The sequence below is a fragment of the Natator depressus genome, chromosome 1 (genome assembly GCF_965152275.1).
Source record: "Natator depressus isolate rNatDep1 chromosome 1, rNatDep2.hap1, whole genome shotgun sequence".
Taxonomy (NCBI): domain Eukaryota; kingdom Metazoa; phylum Chordata; order Testudines; family Cheloniidae; genus Natator; species Natator depressus.
This window is the reverse complement of record NC_134234.1, coordinates 163,402,279-163,428,509: the sequence shown is the minus strand read 5'-3', so window position 1 is coordinate 163,428,509 and position 26,231 is coordinate 163,402,279. Positions and strand designations below refer to the sequence as shown.

General features: G+C 41.8%; 1 protein-coding gene across 3 annotated transcripts in view; it reads left to right on the top strand.

Moving 5' to 3' along the window:
- Nucleotides 1-26,231, top strand: part of EVA1C (eva-1 homolog C) — a 61,999-nt gene that overhangs the window by 21,736 nt on the left and 14,032 nt on the right. The window contains exons 2-5 of one of the 3 annotated variants that reach the window (XM_074946725.1): nt 4,450-4,646; nt 7,979-8,102; nt 11,028-11,180; nt 24,365-24,508. In XM_074946725.1, coding sequence (XP_074802826.1) covers nt 4,450-4,646; nt 7,979-8,102; nt 11,028-11,180; nt 24,365-24,508 — 618 coding nt within the window. Of the gene's footprint in view, nt 1-4,434; nt 4,647-7,978; nt 8,103-11,027; nt 11,181-24,364; nt 24,509-26,231 lie in introns of all 3 variants that reach the window. The other 2 variants (XM_074946724.1, XM_074946726.1) reach the window with 2 other exon arrangements.

Below are 26,231 nucleotides of genomic sequence, written 5' to 3'. Positions count from 1 at the left end.
CTGTCGGCTATTTTTAGTGGGTAAAGAGATGACAAATCAAGGAAACTTGATGACTTAGAAGTTTTCAGCATATGAGAATATCCTTTTGTGTGTGTAACACTCTTTAATATTATAATTCCTGTCTTTCTAGAGGTGCAATTGTTATAGTCAGTAACTTTTCTCATGTGTCTCAGGGGTGGCTGCATTTCAGTAGTAAGGTGAATCCCTACATAAATATAGGTTAATATTTTCAAAAGCGCTTTTGTGCCTTTGAAACCTAACTCTCATTTACAAAAGTGATCAAAGCACTGAAGAGCCTAAACCTCACTGAAAGTCCGTGGGACTCTCATGGGCATAGTCCCTCCACCACACCTCCCTGGGATTCGATGGTGTCCTGTACTCAGCCTCTTGTCACCCAGGTCTGGGAATAGAAACTCAGCCCTCTGGTTGTGATCCGCTGGAGCTTGCTCCTTCCAGGGTTTAGGAGGAAAGGAAAAACAAATGAACAGGCTCAAACATCACGCAGGCCTCCCTTCCTTAGAGGAGCCTCTAGTGAATTGGAGTCAGCATTTTTGAAAATCAGGCAAACAGGGATGATTAAAAAATGTTTTAAAATAATTCATGCACATTTTGAAAAAAATGGTCATGGAAATGAAAAATGTTGATGAAATTTGACACTAAAAAGAATTTGACTAGCTCAGAGTTGGTTGAAAAATACACCAAAAATAATAAAAATTGTCATCCCCCCAATTTTTTTTCATTTCAAATTTTGATGAAAAATGACAAAATTAAATTTTGGTAAAAGTAAATTTGGTAATTAAAAGCAGGGGATATCTACCTGGGGTTCGTCACCACCCTGCCCTTCTTATGTTGCTAAACAGGAGAGAGGTCTCAACATGCAGAGAACCACTTATCTACACACCTCAGTGTGCATGCCTAAAAAAAAAACAGTGGCAAAATAATATATTGTGCATGTTCAACACATTCTGCTGAGACTTACAATTTGATTATTCCTAAACCAGACTTCTTTAATCATGTCTTAGGCGTGTGTGCTTATTGACATCTAGAGCCATGACAAATGGGAACTTTTAAAATAAAGCTGTTTTTGAGATATAAGAGCACAGAAAGCTTCTGAGTAACTTTCTTAATGTGTAAAATCCACCATTTGTTGTGCTCTGGTAACTCAAAAATGGCCAAACTGAATTTTCCCAAACTTACAGAAAGAAAGAAGACAGAAAGAAATGCTTTTGAGTTAGTAACAAGAATGAATATTTTTAACCCAAAGGGTAATTATTTTCAGATTTATAAGCATGTGAAAAAATGGGCTGATAATTAAACTTCCTTCTTCTCACTCCAAATTTAGTGCTGCAAGTGGAGCTCTGTAAGGATTTAAATCCTAAATTCACTGACATCAGTGACAAAGCTCCCACTAACTTTAATGGTGCAGATTCAGAATTGTAGTAGTTTTTTTTGTAACAGTTACTTTCTGGCGTTCTCAAATTTCCCAAGTAGGTCAGAGCATAAAAAGTGGGGTTAGCTGCTAGATGTGGCCTAAACTCACCAAATCTGTGTATCATCTATGAACAACCAACCTTAATTTTAACAACAAAAAATCTAAATGTGGAAAAAAATATCAGACTGTACTAACATAGAGTATTCAACTGTTATTACGGTAAGGGATTTCCTGTTTTTCCCCTGAAATTTCTTAAAAGTTGTTTGTAGAGAATTGAATTGTGTACTGATGAATTAAAATGACTCTGTTGTGCTATTTAGCTTGATTTTAAAAATTCTGTTTCTCCCAGTTTAAAACAAATAACTCACTGGAAGAGGTCACTCATTATTAAAAATGTTGTGGATGTTTTTGTCAAGAATATGCACTATTTTGTTGCTATAGGATTGTAGGTTTTGATTTTTTTAGGGAGCAAATATATAGAATGTCATGGCCATCTCAAGATAGAAGTTCAAATGTTAGGCTTACAACCTTCCAAGTGCTCCTTTAAATACCATTGTTGTATACACATCAACATAAGGGTGTGTTAAGACTGGATAATTAAAACAGAAGATAATTAGCGATAAATTTTAAATGTAGCAAATGGGGCATTAGTCAAACAACTCTTCTTAAAAAAACAACTGTGGTTCTGATTTCTTGGCCATTTCATTGAATTATTCCACTAATTTTATTTTATAACATTTTCTTTTTTAAATTTAAATGTGAGAAGAAAAATACTTAGGGATGCTGAGTATTGAACATGCATTAACTTTCAAATGTGTGATGCTGAAGGTTTAAAAATGCAGGAGTTTGCTGCATTTTAAGACAGTAGGGAACATGGTCATGCATATTACCTGAAATCACATGATAAATGCAGCTGTTATGACTAGGGTTGCCAGGTGTCCAGTTTTTGACCGGAACGCCCACTCGAAAAGAGACCCTGGCAACTCCGGTCAGCACCACCGACTGGGCCGTTAAAAGTCTGGAGGGTGGCACAGCGGGGCTAAGGCAGGCTCCCTGCCTGCTGTGGTTCTGTGTGGCTCCTGGAAGCAGTGTCATGTCCCTCCTCCGGCTCCTATGCATAGGGACAGCCTGGGGGCTCCGCACGCTGCCCCCACCCCAAGCGCTGGCTCTGCAGCTCCCATTGGCTGGGAACCACGGCCAATGGGAGCTGCAGGGGTGGTGCTTGCGGACAGGGCAGCACGCAGAGCCTCCCTGGCTGCCCCTATGTGTAGGAGCCAGATGGGGGACAAGCCAGATGGGGGACATGCCGCTGCTTCTGAGAGAAGCCTGAGGTCAGTGCCGCCCAGAGTCTACACCTCTGACCCCCTCCCGCACCTCAAACCCCTCATCCTCAGCCCCACACCAGAGATCGTACTCCCAGCTGGAGCCCTCACCCACCGCCATGCCCCAACTGTCTGCCCCAGCCCTGAACAACCTCCTGCCCTCCGAAGCCCTCTCTCCCAGCCCGGAGCACCCTCCTATACTCAAACCCCAGCCCCACCCCAGAGCCTGCACCCCTAGCTGGAGCCCTCACCCCGCCACCCCAGGCCTGATCTCCCTCCCACTCTCCAAACCCCTCGGTCCCAGCCTGAGTACCCTCCTACATCCAAATCCCTAATCCCCAGCCCCACCCCAGAGTCTGCACCCCTAGCCGGAGCCCTCACCCCCTTCTGCGTTCCAACCCACTGCCACATCCCGGCGCCCCAACCCAATACTCTGAACCACCTCCCAGCTTGGAGCCCCCTCCTGCATCCTAAACCCCTCATCCCTGACACCACCCTAGAGCCCACACCCCCAGCCGGAGCCCTCACCTCCTCCTGCATCCCAACCCACTGCCTCAGCCCGGAACCCCCTCCCTCACCCTGAACTCCTCATTTCTGTCCCCACCCCAGAGCCCACACCCCCAGTCGGAGCCCTAACCCCCACCTGCACCCCAACCCCTTGAGCCAGCATGGTGAAAATGAGCAAGTGAGGGTAGGGAGAGCAAGCGACAGAAGGAGGGGGGGATGGAGTGAGGGGGGCGGGGCAAGGGTGTTTGGTTTTGTGTGAATAGAAAGTTGGCAACTGTAGTTATGACAGCAGCATATGAATTTCCACCTCTTCATCTGTGGTAGTTATATGCTAGCAAACACAAAACTACATGCACATCAGACTAGTATATCCAACTTTTATTAATAATGTCTGAGAGAAGTTAGGTGAGGTAATATCTTTTACTGGACCAAGTTCTAATGGTGGAAGGACCTGAAGGAGAGTTCTATGTAACTTGAAAATGTGTACCTTTCACCAGCAGGAGTTGGTCCAATGAGAGATATTGCCTCACCCACCCTTGTCTCTCATTATATTGGGACCAACACAGCTACAGCACTGCAAACAATTAATAATGTCTAACAGTTACACAGTATCTCTCATCAGGAAGGATCCTGAACTTCTTTAGACTCTGATATGCAAATTATACAGAGAGAATCACTTTATCCATCACTTGGATGAAACAGAGCAACCATTTAACAGTACAGTAAGATTACACCTCAGTTTAGGACAGGAAATAAAGAATACCTTATCCAACGGAGACTGCAGGGGGAAATAGACCAGAAAACTGAGGAATAACACCTTGGACTTTTGAGAAAGTGCCTTGGGATCTTTAATGACCACAAGTTGCCATAACCTAGCTTCAGGCCTCATCTGAAAAATGGCATTTCCAGCAGCACAGTGCCCCCTCCTGGAGCACTGGTTTAGTACTGACTCAGTGGGAAGGGTGTCACCTACTGGATCACCAACAAGATTACCTGTAGCATCTGGATATTTTTGAGACCTGATCCTGACTAGGTTGTAAAGGCTGATAAGCTCATAGTGTCATGTGGTATGGCCATGCTTACAATCCTGATTTTTATGCCCTTTCCAGAAGATGACCATGGTTTTCATATTACCTAAAGAGTTTATCATTGCCTGTACTAATTGTAACACAGCTAAACATTTTCTAGGTTACCTAACCAAACTTCTGCAAAATCACTCTGTGTATGCCTGTGATGGCGATCGTTTGAGCCTGCAGTGTCCTCGACATTCAACAATAAGTGTCCAATCAGCATTTTACGGGCAAGATTACCAAATGTGTAGTACGCAGCAGCCTGAAACCGCGATGAAAGACCCCTTAAACTGTGTGGCGTCTACCACTTTGCAGGTAACACATATTGTAGATGTTTTTTAAAAAGCAGAATGTTTTAGATCAGATTTCAATTTTGTGACCCATATTCTATGAAAATGCCGAGTATTCACAATGTTAAGTGAATTCCACAATGTTTCAACTGGTATATAACACAAAATGGCACACTTGGAAGCACTAATTAAACCAGCAGAAATATCAGGTGAATAGGTTTTATTATTCCTGTAGGCTTGTAAAAGATTTTCAGGGTTCCTTCTACACTAACCTCCACATCTAACCCCCATTTTTGAGGCCCTACAACACCCATCCTTTTAGCCAAGCAGATCTGGTCAGAATAGTCTTAATCAGTCTCAAGGACCCCTGACATGAGGCACTCCTTACCCCAGCAGTTGAACACACTGAGCCAAATTAATCACCCAGAGTGTCAGATAACAGGACTTGAACCTGGATCACCCGTATGGCAAGACTGAGCAAAACCCTCTGGCCACAGCAACCTACTTTATCATAAATTTGACAGGAATATTGAAGTTTACCAGTAATATCCTAAGAGTTGCTTCACATACAGACTAGAGCATGGCTTACACTGCAGTTCATTACTTGCTGTCATGGAAATTTCTTTACATCAATGGAGGAAGCCCACCCTTCGAGTATAGTCAGGAGCTTGTTTCATCACAGGAAAGAGGTCTAGAGTTCCGCTGTTAGGCTGTGCTTCATCAAAGCATTATCAATGGGATTTAAACATATGCTTAAAGTAAAGATGCATTTAAGAGCTCTACCGAACAGGGGCGCTTTGCAGAGTCAAGGCCTTAGTGCTTACAGCTGTTCCATTGCTTCCTGTCAGCAGGGAATTTCCATTCCATCCATTAATAATAGTATTAATAGGTGAGTTAGTATAACACCCTTTCATAAAAACAGTGTCGTGATGGAGTTTTTAAAAACGTGGCTTGTCCATGCCGTACTGCAACTAACATCTAAAGGCATTCCATGAATGACCTTGGGGCCATGTGAAAGTGCAGCTGGCCACTAAAAAAATGTGGGGGCCAAATGCATCCTTGATGTCATTTCATTGGCTTCCGTGGAGTGACACCCATGATTACTTTGAGTTCTTGAGTCCTGAGGGTCTCTGTGAGGTTTCCATGGACAATTTTTCTTGAGTACACTACACATCTCAGCTGACAACTGCATTGTAAAATAATATAAACTTTGACAGATATTTTCCTTTTTTCACTGTTCAAAACTACAGATATGAAAGATAAGTGTCTGGCTTTTGCATCCCAGAAAGCTCTGACTCTGTCAAATAGAAAAGACACATACTGTAAACTGAATTCTTGGAAAAGAACTCTGATGATCTCATTCTGTCCCTCTCTGTGGAACAGAGTCTGAGATCTGCATAATCAAGCACAGTATTATCTTACAGAAAGGAGAAAGAATAGCTGGCATTTTATACAGTAGCCTCCTAGTGAAAGGATAAAGGCAAAGTTAGATCTGTCGCAATATGTTAATAACCTGACTAATAATGCGATCTAATTATGATAATATAAGTAGCTGGATGTTTTTGCACAGCTGAGTCAGTGCAAAATGTGTTCACTCTTTGTATAAAGAGATGAGATTTACAGATGATGGTTCAGCTCAGGTGTAAACAGATGCAATGTTCATTGAACTCAATGGGAGTCAGTTATGCCCACTTGTTCAAGAGCTAAATTTGTCCTGATTTTGTTTAACTGACTCTTTCCTGAGCAATTCCAATGAAGATGTGCCAGGGTGGTAGAGATTATTGATTTGACTTGAAACATTTTAAAAGAATTGAGTGACCAAACTGAGTTCTCAGTCCTGTCTTCCCTTTTAAACAATTTAATAGGAATGTATTGTTCACAAAAAGTGTTGGATTTAAGTCCTTTTTCTCCACAAAAAAGAAAAAAGGGGCCAGAACTTTATAGGATCGTTGTGATGTGCTGCCAATGTGCATCATTTCTGTTCTGGAGGGACTGTGTCCAAGGATTATGATAGTTCAGCTACTGACATCTTTTCTGAAGGTGGAAACGGAGGTGTCAATTAGTGCTATTGTTGTGGTTTGAACACCTGGTTTAAATTCATCCCTGGTGTAAATCCACTGAAGTTGGTAGAGCTATGCCAAGGATGAATTTAGCTCCTTCTGACTAGAAAATAGACCAGGGGTGGGCAAACTATGGCCCGCGAGCCTTTTTAAGCCAGCCCCTGAGCCACACCAAGTGGCTCAGCCCCCCTCCAGCCAGGGCGCTGGGTCGGGGGCTGAGCCACGTGGTGTGCCCCGCTCCAGGGACTGCTGCGTCGGGGGCCACACCCCTGAGCCTCTCCCCACGTCCCAACGCTCTGCCCCAGCCCTGATCCCCCTCCCGCTCTCTAAACCCCTTGATTCCAGCCTGGAGCACCCTCCTGCACCCCAAACTTCTCATCCACAGCCCCACCCCAGAGCCTGCTCCCCTAGGCCAGCACATCCCTCAGACCGTGCCACTTCCCACAGCCCCCATTGGCCTGGAGCGGCAAACCGCAGCCAGTGGGAGCTGTGATCAGCCAAATCAGCGGATGCAGCAGGTAAACAAACCGTCCCAGCCTGCCAGCAGCTTTCCCTGGTCGGCCGCGTGCCAAAGGTTGCCGATCCCTGGTTTACACCATCCTTTTTTCCTTAAGATTTCCCACCATCGCTACCACTGGTACAGCTCCAGCAGCAGAAGCAAAGTGTAAGTGCTGCTGTAAATAGCTTCTGGCCTGCCAATCACCATGTTCTTTCACCCTGCTCAGAGCAGCTCTAGTTGACAACATGGTTATAATGTTGGAAGCCTTTCTGCTCTACTCTTCTCACCCTTACAATTACTGATTACTTGCTGGAGCAGCACAATAGGAATAGCAGGATATTATTAGAAAAACAAACTGATGTTGATCAAGGTCTGACTTTTTTAAAAATAGATTTTAAGTAGTTTGGTCACATCTACATCGGCTAACCAAATTATGTCTGAAATGGATTTAGGCCCTAATTGAGGAAGGTATTTCAGCATGTGCCTAACTCTAAGGACATGAGTAGTCCCTATTGAGTTTACTCATGTGCTTAAGTACCTCGCTGCATCAAGTCCTTAGTTTGAACTGTGTTTCAAATGAACTCACCCAGGATTTTCAGCCACCAATCAAAGCTCAGCATAGACATGGTCTTATTCCTGTCATATATCTTTTTTTTTTTTAAATGCATCTATGACCAAAAAAACCAGTGCCACTGAATAATTTCTTTCATGTATAGAGCAAAATGCAGCTAAGAGTTTTGGTTGCTGTATAGCTTCATATCTTGTTTTCAAGACTATCCTTTTTGCCCGTTGTTCTAGAAAGTACTGGATGAATGCCAGAACCAGAGAGCCTGCCAACTCCTTGTCAATAGTCGGGTTTTTGGACCTGATCTATGTCCAGGAACCACTAAATACCTCCTTGTCTCCTTTAAATGCAAACCTAGTAAGTAATTTCTACAACAGGCAAGTTCATTTTTGTGTGTGTGTTTCATTTGTTTTGGTTATAATGCCAGTGCAGAAAGCTTTGCATAAATCTACGTGAAGTTTTCAGATTTTAAGATTAATAGCAAATTGTATTTCTACTTTATCTTAGCTTTCCATCTTGTCTGCAATATTCACATGCTTGCTACCAATGTAACTGCTTGTACAGTTTGTCAGAATCTAAGACAAAGTTAAAAAAAAAAAGGTGGAAAAGCTCATACTTTAGAGAGGAATATTATGCCATTTTTCACAAAAAGTGGTTTGTATTAAAAGCATACAAATGCCAAAAGGCTAGATACCACGGTGATGAGTGTGGGAAAAAATGCCTAGATAGCTGGAACAAAATCTCAGAATCTTTTGAAGTTCAGCCATAACCAGTTATTGTGCATAACAGAGATTTTTTTCAGTGGACACGTAAGAATAAATATACACAAAAAACTGAAAGAATAAATATACATGATAAAGTATTTATACTTCAGTAGAACCTCGAATGAGGGTAGGTTCTGACAACAAATGTAAAGAGACAGTCATTGCCTCAATGGGCACTCATTGTACAAATACGAGAGAAAAACAGGAAGGTGGAGAACAGGGAAACAACAATCAAGAGGCTGGATTTTTTTTTTTTAAGTTTTGTCTTATTAAATATAAGAGTGAATTCCAACTCCCCAGCACCGAGCCATTATTTGCTGGCTAATTTTTTGTATAGTGGAAATGGGTCTTCAAGAAGGCATTTGGATTTTCAGAGAGTAGTGACTTTGCCGCACAGAGAAGATATTCCATGTATAGGGGGAGCATCATCGAAGCACAAGGGGGATTGTGAAAGGAGCAAGGAAACAGGGCATCAAGACTGGCAATAAGGAACAGGAGAGGGGAGGGACGGGGTGACACAAGAAACAAATAGGTGAAGGGAGACTGAATTGAGTAGGACCTCAAAGTCAAGGACAGGAAGCTCAGATAAGGAATCACTAACTTTGAAATAGCACCAACACATTGACTCCCATCACCGATATTAATAGGTGAACCTGTCTTCAGAAAAATAAATATGTGCCTGCATACTTACTTTCCAGGATTTCTATCTGTTATATTTGTATGTATCCTGGATATTATATTAAAGTCTATGTCATTAAAAAGCTCTTTCATTTTATGGATCTCAGTGGATTGGGATTTTCTTTGTTTTTTAAAGGCACTAGATATTTTTCATTTACTGTAGCGCAGATATTTCATATGTATGATTGACTTTGTGATTTGACTTTTACAAAAGCTACCTAAAAGTATATTTAATGGAGTTTCCTGTCTGCAGAATTACTTTAAGTAATAGGTTTCAAGGTGAGTGCAAACAATCTAATCTATCTCAACATAAGATTTATATTTCTCAGTATGATATTAACATTCTTAGTTAGGCCTGATTTTTGAAAACATCCCTATATTCAGGAAAACTCTTGTGCATATGCATAATGTCAAGCCCCTTTGTCTACACAGGGATAAATAACCTCCATCTAGCCCAGGTCAGCTGGCTCCGGCACTGGGGCTGAAGAATTGCTGTGTAGCTGTTCGGGCTCAGACTGGAACCCGAGCTCTGGGAAACTGCAAGGGTGGAAGGTCCTAGACTTCAAACTCCAGGTTGAGCCCAAATGTCTACACAGCACTTTTTAGCCTCACAGCCCAAGTCAGATGACCTGGGCCAACCATAGCCATGCCAGGAGTCTTTTATCCCTGTGTAGATGTACCCATTGTCTTCAAGCATGTGCTTAAGTACTTTTCCAGATTCTTAGAGGTCAGCTTTATGTAGTTTTTAGTCTCTTTAGGAATGTTATTTTTTCTTTATTAGTATGGTATAGCTACAAAAAATCTTCATTATATTCTTATCCTAAGCAACTGGTTTGGCTTGTCCTGTAGTATAACAGCTTCTGGTTTCTTTATTATTTGTATTGCAGTTGCCTCTAGGAACCTCAGTCATGGACCAGGATCCCATTGTGCTAGGTGCTGTACGAACACAGAACATAGTTTTAGGCTGTTAGCCCCCCAGATCAGAACTTTTTTTGTTTGTTTCACACAACTTACCTATTGTGCAGCACCGTTTGCACTTCTACACAACTAATAATCAGTGAGCCAATACAAAGAATGTTTAAAAGTGACTACTTTCTGTCTGCTCTTGTGTGGGGAACTGGATTATTCCCAAGGAAATCAAAGCTATTTATGTCTCTTGTATTTCAGATGAAACAATTAAGTTCGTTTTATGAATAGATATGAAGTTTTCCTCTCTCCAGTCTGATCTTAGTACTTCATGTCAACATTCCTGATAACAATAAGGTTTCCCTTCGCCCCTTTTCAGCTGTGTAACCCCCTTTTCCTGTTTTCATGACTCATTTTAAAAGATGTTCAACAGAATGGGCTAACCTCCACACTCAGTCATATCTGTGCAAACCCATTGCCTTCACTGGAGTTAAATGGTTATGGCTGAGACCAACATTTGAAATCGAACCATTCTTATACGATAGTGCCTCAAATTCTTTGGCGCTCACTTCAGCTGCATGCTGTGGCACCAAGTGATGCAGACCATCTATATTATTAATGTGTGGGCTGAGCCACTTAACAGTGAAGCAGTGGAGAATGTGGCCATGTCCTCTGGAGAAGCAAAGAGAGATTAGATTTATTTTAATGAGTATTTTTATAAAGCAGATCATAGAAGATGAGCCAGTGGGAGAGAAGACTGGGAAAATTATTTTTTAATTAATTTAAAATGAGGGAACCATCTAGGAGGAGTTAACTTTCCCCTCTGCTGTTTGGTTGAGTTCTTCCTTGTAGGTATGCCACATTTCATTAATTAACCATTAACAGTCCAACGGTCCACCTCGTAATATAACATTGTTATTGGTTTCTATTTTAGCTGAACATAAAACCAAATCAGCGTGTGAAAACGAAGAACTGAAACTCCACTGTAAAGAGTCAAAGTTTCTTAACATCTATTCTGCCACATATGGCAGATTAGCACATGAGAAGGACATCTGCTCTACAGAAGTGGGCCATGCCCCTCAGTTTGGTAAGTTTTAGTGTGTTTATGCAGCCTTCTTAAAAGAAATGTGGAAATTTAGAAAACAGATAGAAAAGTTGATATGCAAGATCCACTGTTCTTTGGAATAGCATCTGACTCAGCTGTTAATGAGAACTAGTATTTTTAAAACACAGTGTCCAGGCTGAAGAACAAAAATGAGATCGGAAGTGTAGCTGAGATATAATAATTGCAGTCTAGAAAATGGTCCAGCAATAGTTTTAAAAGTTCTACTCCTGATGTCTGTTTGTGAATCTAATTAACTTGTACTAAATATCCCTGTTTGCTTTCCCTTTTCCCCTAACCTCTGTCTGCTTCTGACAATGGTTAGGCAGCCAATGTGCTGTGACAGCTGCTTATAATGCTTGTCTTATCCTTGCCCTGTGCTCCCTGTCTGTCTGTATTCACTGTTGGCTCTTGTCTTATACTTTGACTGTAATGTCTTTTGGGCATGGTCCGTCTCTTTGTTCGGTGTTTGTATAGCTCCTAGCAAAACTGAGTCCTGGTCCATAATAGGGGCCTATAGATGCTACTGTAATACAAATAAATAATAATATTTGTCCTTAGACTGTGAACTACTTCAGGCAGTGACTATACCCCTTTCAAATGTATAGAAAGAAGGCCAGCTGTGGGTGCTACTGTAAATAATAAATAATAACCGGTCAATAACAAATGCATAAACTCAGCTGATGCATGGCAGGAAATAGACCATTTAAAGTATATTACTGCAGCTGCCTTTAAGTTAGATAACCTTAAACTGTAGTGATGTGAGTGCTTAAGGTGAGTACAAGCCACTGAATAAATGAAAGCTATTCAGTGGATGACATTCAAGATGTTTGGAGAGAATTTCACTCTGAGGACCAGCACAAGATCTGTGCACCACTCAAGTCCCACTGAAGCCCTGTATTGAGGGGTTCAGTGTGATTTAACTGATGCCTAGAATTTGTGCTGGCCCTCTGCACAGAGGTGTATTTCATCCAAGAGTGAGAAATATGATACTTACAACGTGAAGAGGGGATCAATAATTAGTCTACAAAACCATTTGTCTGCAAGCCAATATTTCTATTTAGCTTTATATGTACTATTAAAAAGTGTATTAGCTGAAAATTATATTCAATGCTTATACAAAAACTCAGTAAAAAGATCAATACCAATAAAACAGATAAAAGCTTATGATTATTTTTATGCAAATGGAACAGATCCTCTGGTGGTACTACAAATCGGCAGTGCAAGAGAGGTCATGTTGTGTGGAGGATGCCATTTTGCTCTTCAAAATGGCATCTTCCATGCTGTCTGGGATTCTGGGAGGAAATAATTCATTAAAATAGTGTCATGCCAGCAAAAAGTCTGGGAACTCCGGTCTACATGCAAACTTGCACTGATGTAATGAAATTGATTTCCTAAAACTGATTTTGTTGTGTCAGTGCACATCTGTGTGTGGCTACGCTAATGGCAGAACAAAAAAGGCTACAGTCAATTTAGCTAAAGTCGATAACAAAATGATTTTGGCTCAATTAATTTTTGCTGTTTTTATTAGAAAATAAGAGTGCCTGCACACTGACTTGCATCACAATAATTAAATTAGTTTTAATTGACATCTGTTGTTATCTCTGTACGCGTTTGTGTGCAGATCAGCCCTAAGACCTTTAGTCCTACAATTACTTTCTTTGCCTCATAGTGCAGACATGAGAACTTTTTAGTTTACATCAGGGAAGAAATTACCTGAGGTGAAATGCTGCCCCCACTGAAGTCAATGGCAAAACTCCAGTTGATTCCAGTGGAGCCAGGATTTCACCCCTGTTCAGTACTGGGTCAAACTGCCAGTGGTGTTGGGTACTGAATTAATTAGAATCTAGGTTTTGGTGACCTTGCATCCCATTGAATAGAGTTGATAAGTAACTCATTACAAGACGCAGCTTAGAGCTGACACTATTATGGAACTATTCTAAATTCTCCCTAAACTTGTAAAGCCGATTGACTGATTTTCAGAGGCTTGACTCAAATGGGGCCCAGATAAAGTACATAAAGCTTTAAGAATTAAAAACAGATGCAAAAAGTGTACTCTCTCATACATAAATACAAGATAAGAATCCCCTAGGCCATGCTGAATGTTCTGTTATTGTTTAGTTTCCCCAGCCCTGAAGGATGAAAATGAGATCTAAAGTTGTTCTTGTTCCAAAGTTTGAGATGTTATTGCCCTGATTCTTTGAGTTGCTGAGCCCCTTTATTGATTCTGCATTGCCACTTCTGCTTCTTGGAATGAGCCCCCCTCAGGGCCAACTCCAAAGGCACTACTTGAGCAGGAGTGGCAGGTGGTCAGGACCTCTGAGGATTTGGGGCCAGCTGAGTTGATGGGAATGCTCCAAGTCATGCTTACCAGTGCAGCTTAGTTTCCTATGCCTTTAACAAGGGAATGTAGGAATTGCCATATTGGGTCAGACCACTGGTCCTTCTAGTCCAGTATTCTGTCTCCAACATTGGCCAGCACCAATTGCTTCAAAGGAAGGGGCAAGAAACCCTGCAGAAGGCCATTATGGAATAACCTGCCCATAGGAAAAGTTTCTTCCTAGCTTCCATTAATCAGATGTTGGCTTATGCCTTGAAGCCTGAGTGTTTATACCCCATACATCTTCAGTGGGACATCAGAAGCATTGGCCTAACTCTGCCTCTTGAAGGTCATGGCCCACTGACTTCAATAGGAGCAGAGTTAAGCTAGCGCTGAGTGCTTTTGAAAATCTTACCCTTCATGTGTTCCAGGAGTAGAGTCAGTTCAAAAATGAGGGAGGAAAGTAGTGCTTAACTTGTAATGAAGAAGGTGCCAGGGCTCAAGCAATTTTTTTTACATTCATAACTGATGCAGCAAGCCCAGAAATGCCAGGGCTCTGAACTGCCAAGCCTCGAGGTGCCTTCATGGTGCTCGATATTTTTAAGATACTGTAACTGGGATCAGCCAGTACAGGAGTTTGTAGCAGTTTGTTTCCGTGTACAGCATTGTCTTTTCTAACATGTTCTGTTCTTTTCTTTTTTTTTAAATTCCTAGTAACATGTGAATGGGAACAAGATGTAATAGAGAAAATTTATTAGCCAAAGGAAAATAAAGCATTGTGCCAAAGCATAGGTTACCATAGAGAGTGCAAGGAAGCTTCAGGTCAACAAACACTCCTAAATTCATAAATTACTCTTATTAACACATGAAAGTACTTGAAAGAAGAGTTGGTGCATAATAGATAGCCCCTAGCTGAAATGTTCAAGGTAAGATACTAAAATGTACTTTTACACAGATTACATCTATTCTCCCTTATTGATCATTACACATACATTTCCTGAAGCACTAACGGCCTAATTATGACCTTGGATATGTGTGCTCAATTCCCACTGAGGTAAGTGGGCGTTGTGTGCATATTGCTAAGGGAAGAACTTGGCCCTGAATCATTTATTCATTAATAATCGTCAAAAAGCTTGCGGCTTACATAGTAAGGGGTATGTTGTCCTCTTGGTGTGAGGGATTTCCACGTGTAACCCTCTGTGCACTGAGATGAGAACACCCCCTAAAAAAGTAAAAGTACAAATCACTGCAGGCAGCTCAAGGAATACACATACACCGTTGTAATTATACCCATTATTAACTACACACTTTTAATTTCCAGAAATCATGAACAGTTTAATCCAACCAAAATCTAGGAAATTGCTAGACATTTAAATACCAGCAATTCAGGGATTATTCAATGTATTAAAGGAAACCTTCAACCGTTTTGCTGCAAATTCAAAAGCACTTCTTGTCAAGAGCTGATGTACAGAGCTATGTAAAGGGAAGCAAATTACAGTACACAAGTCTTATTGCTCCTACAAAACCCAGGGACCATGCAACCTATTTTTGAGTGCCATCTACTAGTAATTTATGTATTAAGTAATTATTTACATACACATAGACATGAGCATTCTTGTAGCATTTCTCACCATGAACGAAGTGGGGAAAATACTTAATGCGCAGGGCCTAGTCTAGAGACTGCCAGGAACTGCTGCATACCCACAATCATGGGAAAGCTGTAAAAAGGGAAAGAGATTAAGAAAGTTGTGAGGAGAGAGAGCTCCACAGTACCCGAGGGAGATTAGTGGTGGTATTCAAAGGCAGGAAGAGAGCAGCAGCCATTTTGGAATCCCCTCCAGCCCCTCTCAGTGCTGGGAGTTGGAGAGGGAAAGAGATGAGGAGTTATTAACCAAACTTTTTGAACCTCAAAAACAGTTTGAGAGATGGGCAAAAATTGGGGGCCAGTTTTCCTTTTATGTGAATCAGTTTGCATAGCCCTAGTTCTAAAAGAGATATTGTTTCTTGTTTTCAGTTGGTTATACATGTATTTCACTATGTTTCCCTTCAAAAAATACTGTCATTGCAATCCAAGCAGAACTACTGAGAGGAGGAAATCCAATCCACACTCCTACGTATTTATTTTCCAGACAGTTCCTCTTTGATCTGTTCTCCCCCTGAATTTAATTATGAAGTTAGGATTCACACTTTCTGAGGTGAGAGCACCTGGTTAACTGCTCTTGCTGTAAACCCAGGTTACAACTCAACTCGGTGGATGCTAGCTGTGCAGTATTGTGTTTCATTAATATATAAAGGCTTTCACTAGGAGGACAACAGCTTGAGATTTTGTGGGGTTACACCTACTTCCTCCAGTGACTAAAAATTTAAAGGAGTGGTTTCCTTCAATGGCCTCCTGTACTAGCCTAGGTGCCTTGGTTTATGCCTCCTTCTAGCAGCAGACAGAGATAGGAAAAGAACTTTCTTGCAGCATCAGCACCGTTGTTTGCTATCTCCAGCAGCTGGAATCAATCTGGATGCTGATTTTGCTGAAGGCAGCTGATGAAGGTTAGGCCTTGGGACTAGCACAAATCTGCACCATATCTCAGAGTGCTGTATTTTGCATTTGAATTGCAGCACTCTCAGAGATGTATGAGATCAGAAATATAAAAACAGCTTCCTATTGCCTATGCTGTTTTGTGTGGCTCATGCAGTACATTAAATGTAAATTTGCCACCAAAAGGCAGGAGAGGCTTTTGATATGGGGACAGGATACATCTTCTCTTTCCCTTCCTCTTTTGGCTACTGGAGTTGACTTGACATTTGTAAGTTGCAGAGAAGGGGAATGCATTGAATTTTTCACTTCCCACCCCAGCAGCTATTCATAGCGTGTCCCACAGCACCTTGCCCAAATGCCTGCTGCTACATCCAACCACTGTGGAGAAGTTTCTGCTGAAATCATAGAATCATAGAATCTCAGGGTTGGAAGGGACCTCAGGAGGTCATCTAGTCCAACCCCCTGCTCAAAGCAGGACCAATCCCCAACTAAATGATTAGCAGTAAAATTGTTAACAATGATAATATTTAAAACTTCTCATTAGGCTTCAGAATTGACCTCCAGAGTTGGATGGGCAGATCGCATCCCTCAGAGTGATTTGTTTCAAGTTGTCTGCAGACTCTTGCAGACACAGTTGTATCAGGTAATGTCCACATCCTTGCAACCCATAAAGGTTAACAACTTAGGTTGGTTTGGGTTTTTTTAAATGGAAGCTTAGATTTCTGAACTATTTGAAAATGTATTCTGGGTACTGTAGTTTAAAATAAAATAAGAAGTCCCTTTAACCAATCTATATACATATGGAGCTGATTTCTGCAAAGTGCAGTGATAAACATTTAAGAAGTTTGCAGCAACAAATTCTAGTTTATCAGTACTCTGTTATCACCCCACAAAGAATAAGGAACTCCACGTGTCTGTTCTGCACACTTGTGCTGGCAAGTTTCTGTGCATCAGATAGATAAAAATTTTGCTAAATCCATAAGGGCTGGATTCTGAACTCAGGTCCACTTCAACATAGGACCAAAACATGAGATAATCCTGTTGGAGACTGATGCTGTCTGCACAATCACATAAACGGTTTCTCTGCAAAGAGAGAGATCAGTCTTTCATTATTGTACTTACATCCAAGGAATGGTTTCAGTCATAAGTGGTATTTTTAACCCGATCTAGTGCTTTGTTTACTCACATACTTGGATCTGAAACTGAAAGGTATCAGGAATATGTTTCATGAACACAATGTATTCCCAAAAAGAAAAGGAGTACTTGTGGCACCTTTTCTTTTTGTGAATACAGACTAACATGGCTGCTACTCTGAAACCTGTCACAATGTATTCCATGTATTTGCTACAGTTAACAATATTACTGAGTGTCTTCTGATGCACAAGCTGGGCCCCATGTAATATGCTCCTGCATAAATTGCCATGTTATTGTCCTTCTTTTTGAATTTCCAGCATTAATGTGCTCCAGAATTGCATTGTTTCCCCCAGTCAATTCCTATCCCCAGAGTGACCTTGGGCTCTGCAAAGCATGAGCCAGCCTGGTTTGATAAACTGAAAGCAGAGATTTCACACTATTTAAAATGCAAGTCCTGACTAGCTCTTTTTGTATTGATGAGACACCCTTGAAAACATAAAGTCATGAAAACCAGTGATCAGGGATGAAAGGAACAAGTAGCTGGGCTCTACTTCTGTGGTCGGAAGTTGGCAAGGACCTCCTCTTCCCATTCACACATGTATTAATTATTATTATTTGTATTATCATAGCACTTAGCACCCCCAGTCATGAACCAGGAACCTATTGTGCTAGGGGCTGTACAAACACAGACCAAAAAAAGACAGTCCCTGCCTGCAAAAAGCTTACAATCTAAGTAAAATTGGTCTAATTTTGAGGTGCATCCCAAAAAACCATCTCATTAACCCCTCCCCACAATTGCTAGGCCGGCTCTGTGCATAGCAGTGGGATAGTACTGGACAGCAATTAGTAAGGAGTGACGGAACATTGTTTCACAGGCTTGGCTAAAATTGCTGCTTCAGCCAGCTCTGGCCATTCCATGGAATTGCAGGGTTTGTGTGCAAGGGAAAAGAGAGTACAGGCTGAAATGTGAGAAGCCTTAAGAAATCAGAAGAATTGCTACTAATTAAATCCTGAACGATTTATGCCTACAGCGGCTAGGTGTAATTTGCATGCCAAAACATTTCTGACTAAAGCTAATTACGAGCTGAAAGAGCCCTTCCTCCGGAAACAAGACTTTCTAATTCATTAAATAACTGAGGTCAGAGCCGATATTTTCCTGCTGTATTAAACCCCCTTTTTGAGGCCCCATATTCCTCAGTTCCACTCAACTAAATGTCCGCTTCACAAAACCCACCACCCAACACTATTGGCACCTAGCTGGCAATCTCAGCAGAGAGGCCTGGAGAATTAACTGTCTTCTCTCGAGAGAGAGGCTCCCTTCAGAGAAGGGTGAGGTAAACTGGCAGTGTGGAGACGATTATACTGCTACTTTCTATATCATACGTGTTCTGTGGATGGAAGACTTCAGCCTCCAGCTCCATCGATCAGCCACCTTTCACAAGCAATCCATTTCAAACATTTAAGTAACGGTTCAGCAACCTATGCGAGCACATATCTAATTTAAGCATTAAGGCATTCCAGAAAAAAAGAATAGTATGTACTTACCTTCAAACCTTAGTCCATGCTTAAATTCAACTCTGTTCAGGAAAACTCTTACACATGTGCTTAGCTTTATGTACAGACTTTAGTCCCATTGAATTCATCGGACTATTCACTCATATGCTTAAAGTTAAGCACTTGTTTAAATTCCATGCTGAACTGGGACCTCAAAGAAAAACTCTTTTTGAAGTAATGCTCTTTAGCTGGAAAACAGATCCTGTTTGCAGAATACAGTCTACCTACTGTGTTTAAAGCATTGTTGCCAGAAATATCATAAGGTTGCACAATCTTGAATTAATCTCTCTCATTTGAAGGGTGTGTTATTCTCTGCTTTCCATTATTGAAGGAAAGTTGATTTATTTTTCTTATTAAATAACATGGACATAAAAATGAATTTTTCAAATATAATATAATATACAGGTCAGATGAGGCAGATATATTTTAGACTGTTTTTGACTTTATTAAATTTTCCCTTTGAACAACAAGTGAACATATTTATTTATACATACATCTATCCATCACAGATGTGGTAATATGATACATTGCATTTATTATGTATCTTTGACTGACTCACCTGCACGTTGCCCACTAACCCTTCTCCCCTAGGAATACTTCTCTTATTCCAGACCTCCTTTAAGCTACGCTTATTCTTCCCCTCCCTTGAGTGGTGCTAGATGAGGGTGATCCCTCTAGTGTTTGTGACAAGAGACATACTGCAAAGAGCCCTGTAGCACTAGCGATTCAGGGAAAGAGAGGCCTTGTTTTCACTCCTTACAAAGGTGTGCTTTTTACCTCGGGATAGCTAACGCTGTGACATTTGGGAGTTCACACAGGCCAGTGAGGGGTTTGGTCACCGTTTGCCTTGTAATCCTGGGTGCCTTGTGGCTGGGCAGCTTTGGTCCAGCACTCTGACCCCATCAGTCTGCCAGCAGCCCACAAGCCTCACCTGGACTTTTTCCAACTTGGTTACTCCTTGCAGGCCGATCTTAGTACCCTTCCAGCCCCAAATTTGCCCCAAAATTGTCCTTCTGCAGGAACCAGTCCCTCTCAGTGGACCCTCACAGAGAAAGCCTTGGGTTTGCTGCCTTTACAGAGACAGTAAAACAGTCCAGCCTGTTAGCTTTCTGGAAGCACACACCTCACTGAACTTACCCAGCACTGATGATTGATAATGAAAGCAAAACAAGTTTATTAACAAAAGAGCTTGTATTAAGTGACGCCAAGTACAAGCGGGAAAGGTAGAAATGGTTACAAGCAAATAAAAGTGAAAACACACATATAGAAGACTGGTTTCAGAGTAAAAGCCGTGTTAGTCTGTATTCGCAAAAAGAAAAGGAGTACTTGCGGCACCTTAGAGACTAACCAATTTATTTGAGCATAAGCTTTCGTGAGCTACAGCTCACTTCATCGGATGCATACTGTGGAAAGTGTAGAAGATCTTATTATATACACATAAAGCATGAAAAAATACCTCCTCCCACCCCACTCTCCTGCTGGTAACAGCTGTAGCTCACGAAAGCTTATGCTCAAATAAATTGGTTAGTCTCTAAGGTGCCACAAGTACTCCTTTTCTTTTTATATAGAAGACTAAAACTTAATCTAGCAAGATAATCTTTGTTCATGACGGTTTCTCTCACCCACAATCTCCTTTCCAGACTTTTACTGGCCAGGATCCATCACAGAGATCAAATTTTTGGTTTCATTGTCTCCTAAGGTGAAGGATCAAGATGGAGTCTCCCTCTGTTCCTTATATCCCAAAAAAGATGCCTTTGTCATACTGGGGATTCAGTCTCCTGTGTCTCTCTGGGGTGCACAAGCTATGTTCATTCTCTCTCTCTTGAGTTTAGCTCAATGGCTTTGTTTATTGCTAATATGTAAATTGAGGTAAACCCACATTCCTTTGTCTAGGACAGACCAGTTTTCAGAGTAACAGCCGTGTTAGTCTGTATTCGCAAAAAGAAAAGGAGTACTTGTGGCACCTTAGAGACTAACCAATTTATTTGAGCATGAGCTTTCGTGAGCTACAGCTCACTTCATCGGATGCACCAGTTTATCACCTTTTACCTAGGCTATGCTGTCTGGTCTTAAACATGTTCTAGTAACATCATGCAGATGGAATTCTTAACTTTACATATAATGTTAACATATGCTTTGTAAAATTATATTAATAACCAGCATGTTCTTAGCTTTCATATTGCACCTCACAAGGCATATTTTGCACAAATATTATTGCAGTAGGTGTGTAGGGTGTGAAAACAAGGGGGATCTAGGGTCACAAATGCATATGAGCCAAGGGTTCCCACAACAAATTTTGTGGTGGCCTCAGAGCGTGGCCATCACTTCATGCAGGTGGCTGACAAACCCGTCTCTCTGTCCCTGCCTCCTGTGGCCCTTCAGCAAGAGCCCACCCTGGGGAAGGTGAGTCGGGAACTCACCGGCTGCCTGTGGAATCCCAGGCTCCCCAGGCCATGGCCAGGTGGGAGTGGGTGAGCTGCCTAGGGAGCGTCCCAGCAACCAAACACCATAGCCGCTTCCAGCACTGTGCACACCAGCCCCACGTGTTTCCAGACGTGCTGCCTGGAGCCCCCGAGGAGGCTGCGCGGTGCAGGGCTCCAATCCCTGCTGGCGATGCCAGCACAAACACCAAGGCAGTGCATCTCGCTGCCATTGCTAACAGCTATTCCGGAGCAACAGCTGCATGCTGCAGGGAGAGGCTGTTGCTTTGCCCCCAATCTCTGCCCAGGCTTTGGAGGCTGTTGTAGGCCGCAAAAAAATCTGCTGGTAGCCGCGTGCAGCCACAGTGGCCTCGTTTGAGAAATGCTGATAGGAGCGACCCTGCAGTAAATGTACAGTGAAGACAAGGTACTTTAGTTTTACCATGAGGTAAACTAGTTGAGGTCCTACCCCACTGGGGATATAGAATTGACTTCATCTAGTTTACTGCACAGTAAAGCTAAAGTGGCTAGTCTCTGTGCTTTTACTTTAGGATAGCTCATACATGTTAGCTACCTGAGGTAAAAAGTATACCCTTTTTAGAAGTGAAACGAGGCCTGAGAGAGAACATATAGCCGTGGCAGCAGAGAGAGAGAGAGGAAAAATGGCAGACCGAAGTGGGGGAATTTAGAGGCAAGAGGAGGACAGAGTGGAATGAAAGGGCTAGCATGAAAAAACGAGGTAAAGAACAAAAACGAGAATGAAGGATAGAAGGCAAAACTACTAGAAATCTACAGGAGGGAAAAAGAACACAGAGAGAAAAAGGCTCAGAATGGACAGTGGAGAGAGAGAGGAAATAGGTGAGACAACCAAAATACAGTGTGACATGGCGGAAGAAGAATAACTAGGCACCAACTACTACAAGTTGGCTCTTCAATCAAGAAAAGGATGGACTCACTCACTTGGGCCAAATTGTCAAAGATATTTCAATCCAGTCCCATAAGTTGCACCTGCTATTCTGTGTATTCAAAAACCTGAATTTGAATGTGAGAATAGCATATGCAGCTCACCTGGTTAGGCATCTCTTTGATTTATCTGTGTAATTTCTGCTTGGGGAGGTTTGCATGAGCAAAATTGCAGGGGCACATTTTGAGCCTGTTCTTGAAAATGTACTCTTTAATGTTAAGTATACAGACTTCCTGCCAACTGAACCACATGTTTGCCAGCATTCTAACTGTGGGGAATTACTGGAAAGATAACAAGCACACACAAAAAGTATGCATGAAGTTGTAGAACATTTTGAACTGAATTGTTTAGCTGTTAAACATTGGCTAGCCTACGGGGAACAATTAAATAGTTTTCTTTAGTCATAAAACTTTGCATGTAAAGCCTAGAAAAACTACCCCTTCCTGTAAAAGAAAAAAATGGACAAATAATTAGCATGAAAGGTTCGAATGGATCCACCCAGCATGAAACCAGGCAGATTCTGGAATTTCCTCCAAAACATTTAGATGCCAAGAGCCTATCAATCTATGGGATGTGCCAAGAATGGCTCAGGTAGAGGAGCCTAACCCAAAGTCAACATGAATATGGACTAAAAGGAGTTATTAACTTGAACAGCAACATGAACCAACACCTAAAAACACTGAAATAAAACATGTTCTCATTATATCATTGTACTTGAATGAAATAAACAGGCCAATGGCTTGAGCCTCATATAAGACACCATTCATATAAATAAAATTAACAGCAGAGCAAGAAAGGTTGTAGAAAATATAATTAAACTTGCAAGAACAATATTATTATCATGAGCAGTTCCTGTATGGATCATCTGATAGTTCCTCTACAGAACGTTCTTTAGTTTCTTTCTTACTTGCCAAGATAAACTATTTTGCTGCCTAAAGAGTCCTAAAAATGTCCACCTAATCTACTCTGTCTTCCAGCGTTCAAGCTCACCAAAGGGAGACTAAAACAGCTGAGTCATTGAATCAAAACTCTTCCTTCTCTTTGTCAGCTTTGAGTTTATAAAATTCCACTATGACAGACTTCATATGTAATGTGGTCAGAAGACTTTGCAAACTAAAGTATTTTGTTTCTTATAGTTTTCTGACTCGCATCAAAAGTGCTGGAGTTAAGAGTCACCAGCTTTTTCTTATAGCTAAGAATTGCTTTCAAGGGAATATGTATCTCAAGATTACCAGTCACTAAGCCATTTACCAAAAACAAACAAACAATGCAGTATCCGCAGACTAGCTACTCAGGTTTACAAGTTACTCATAGTTGCTTAAGTCTGGTCTGCATTTAAAATAATTAAATCGATACATTACAGATTTGTTCTATCTCTGGACTTCAAATTTTGAATTTTTATTTTTGTCAAAAACCTCAATATGAAATCTCTGTTTTCTTTTCAAAGGTGACTGATTTTTGCCTTGTGTTAAATCTATTGTGAATCCTATTTTAACTCCTTGTGATCATTAGCACTAGCCAACCCAGATGGAAATGAAGAGGAAGAAGATAATGAGCTGCCTTCTTTGTCTGACATTTGTGGTCAAAAGGAGTGAAATATATTTCTTACCTCTTAAAAGTCCCCAGCTGGTGACTCCAAAAAGAAAGCACCCATCATTCATAGAAAGCCACAAAGGAAATGAAATAATATTGGTTGGGAGCAGAGAGCTTCAGAAAACAATGACCTTCTCCTCATTTGCAATTTCAGAAGGTTTCGTATTTAAAAAACAAGACAAAAATGCATTTTTCCTGTTGGATTTGTGTTTAGTGCATGTGAGAAATTAATAGCATTTAAAGATATTCTGCTTTTTCTGAAGTAGATTAAAGCAGGTAGGTACAGTACATAAACTTTCCTATTCACTTCATTTCACCTTCAATGTAAAATCCAGGTGGATGAGTTTATTTTTATAAAATTAATGCACATGGCATGTTATTGAAACTGGGAGCACATTTTTGACCTGCAACAGAAATATACAAATCCCATTTCCTAACAAATGCAAGGCAAATGTAGAAGTTAGCAACGTAGTTTTATATTCAATGAATAAACCTAAGATCTAATTTTGCAGTCCTACTCAGGGAAATCAATGGGAGTTTTGACTGAATATGGATGACAGGTTCAGGTTCATAAGTACACATGTAGTAGATATTGTCTTTGATAACATAAGTATATGTACATAACCAGCATTTCAAATTTTTTTCTTTCAGACTGTTTCTCCTATACAGCTTTAGAAGTATTATCAAAGAGGTGTTATGGGAAACAAAGGTGTAAAATTATTGTCAACAACAACCATTTTGGAAGTCCGTGCCTGCCTGGAGTGAAAAAATATCTTAATGTCAGCTATGCATGTGGTAAGAGCAAATATGTGATAATTTTGAAGACCTCATTCTACTTACAGAGCATAATAATGCAAAGTTGTGTATATATATATGAGCGCACATGCCCAGAGCTGGATTCTTAAACCTGGCCTTCCTGTTAGTATCTGTAACGTATTATAGCTACATGTCAAAATACCTGAGATGTAGGTACAATCACACAGCTAGAGATCTACAGATCATAAATTGCAATAATTAAAATATGTGCTTGACAAATGCACAAGATATTAAATTGTGCTCCACATAATTCATCTACAGCAGAGCTAAGTACAGAAAATCCACTATTGTATTGTGTTAGCCTTTATAAAGCACTTCAGCATAATCAAAGCACTGTATAAAGGCCCTGATCCTGAAATATGATCCACATGGGTACACCTAAGTTCCTCCCCCTACAGAGGATTTCCTTACTCTGGGTAAAGTCTCAGGCCAGGTCTACACTACAGACTTACATTGGTATAACTACGTTGCTCAAGTGTGTGAAAAATCCACCCCCTGAACGACAGAGTTATACCAATCTAACCCCCGGTGTAGACAGAGCGATGTTGACCAGAGAGCTTCTCCTGCCAACATAGCTACTGCCTCTCTCAGGGCTTGTCTACACTTACATTTTATAGCACTCTAACTTGCTGGCTCAGGGGTGTGAAAAATCACCCCCCGGAGCACAGCAAGTCAGAGCGCTTTATAGCGCTAGTGTAGACAGGCTCAGCGCGCTGGGAGCCGCGCTCCCAGTGCTCGGAGCTAATCCCCTCGTGGAAGTGGATTACCAGGAGTACTGGGAGAGCTCTCTCTCAGTGCTCGCATGCGACCACACGTGCACTTCAAAGCACTGCCGTGACAGCGCTTTGAAGTTTCCAGTGTAGCCATGCCCTCAGAGGTGGATTAACTAAACTCTCCTGTCGGAGAAGTAGCATTTCCACTAAAGCACTACAGTGAAGCACCAGTGCCGCTGCACCCCTGCAGCCAGAGGTGGATTAAGATTTATTGGGGCCCTCGGCACAAAGAACTTTTGGGCCCCCACACCTCCCACCTGCAATGGAACCCCCGCTCCACCCGCCCCGAGGCCAGAAGTCAGAGCTGGGCTGTGGTAAGAGCCACCCAGGGGGGCTGGGCTGCTGTGGGAGCCTTGGACCCTCCACTTGCCCAAGGAGGCGGGGACACAGGCCGGGGCTGCTCATGGGCATTGTCTTTCTTACCTCTCCCCTTCACCCTCACAGGGCATGGCTACACTTGCAGATGTAGAGCGCTGTGAGTTAAACCTGCCTTTGGAGAGCGCAGCAGGGGAAGCACTGCCGTCTGTCCACACTGACAGCGCACTGGCATGGCCACAGTTGCGGCACTTGCAGTGGCATTGGGAGCGGTGCATTATGGGCAGCTATCCCACAGAGCACCTCTTCCCATTCTGGCGCTGTGGCTTGTGGGAAGGGGGCGGACAGGGCCAATGCCCCATTGTGCATCAGTTCGCATCCCAGCAATCCCTGTGTTTCCATCCACATTTGGCGCCATCTTTCAATGTTTTTTGTACTGCGCGCTCTGTCTTCCCTTTTGGTCTGTGGGAATAGAGCCCGAACTGCTGAGGAATATGCTGACGAGTCTCGCCAGTGAATCACGTTTGGCAGTCAAGTTACTCCTTAAGCTACAAACTGACAGTGAGGACTCTGACGATATCAACGCGAGTAACGCATACAACACGAGTTTGCAG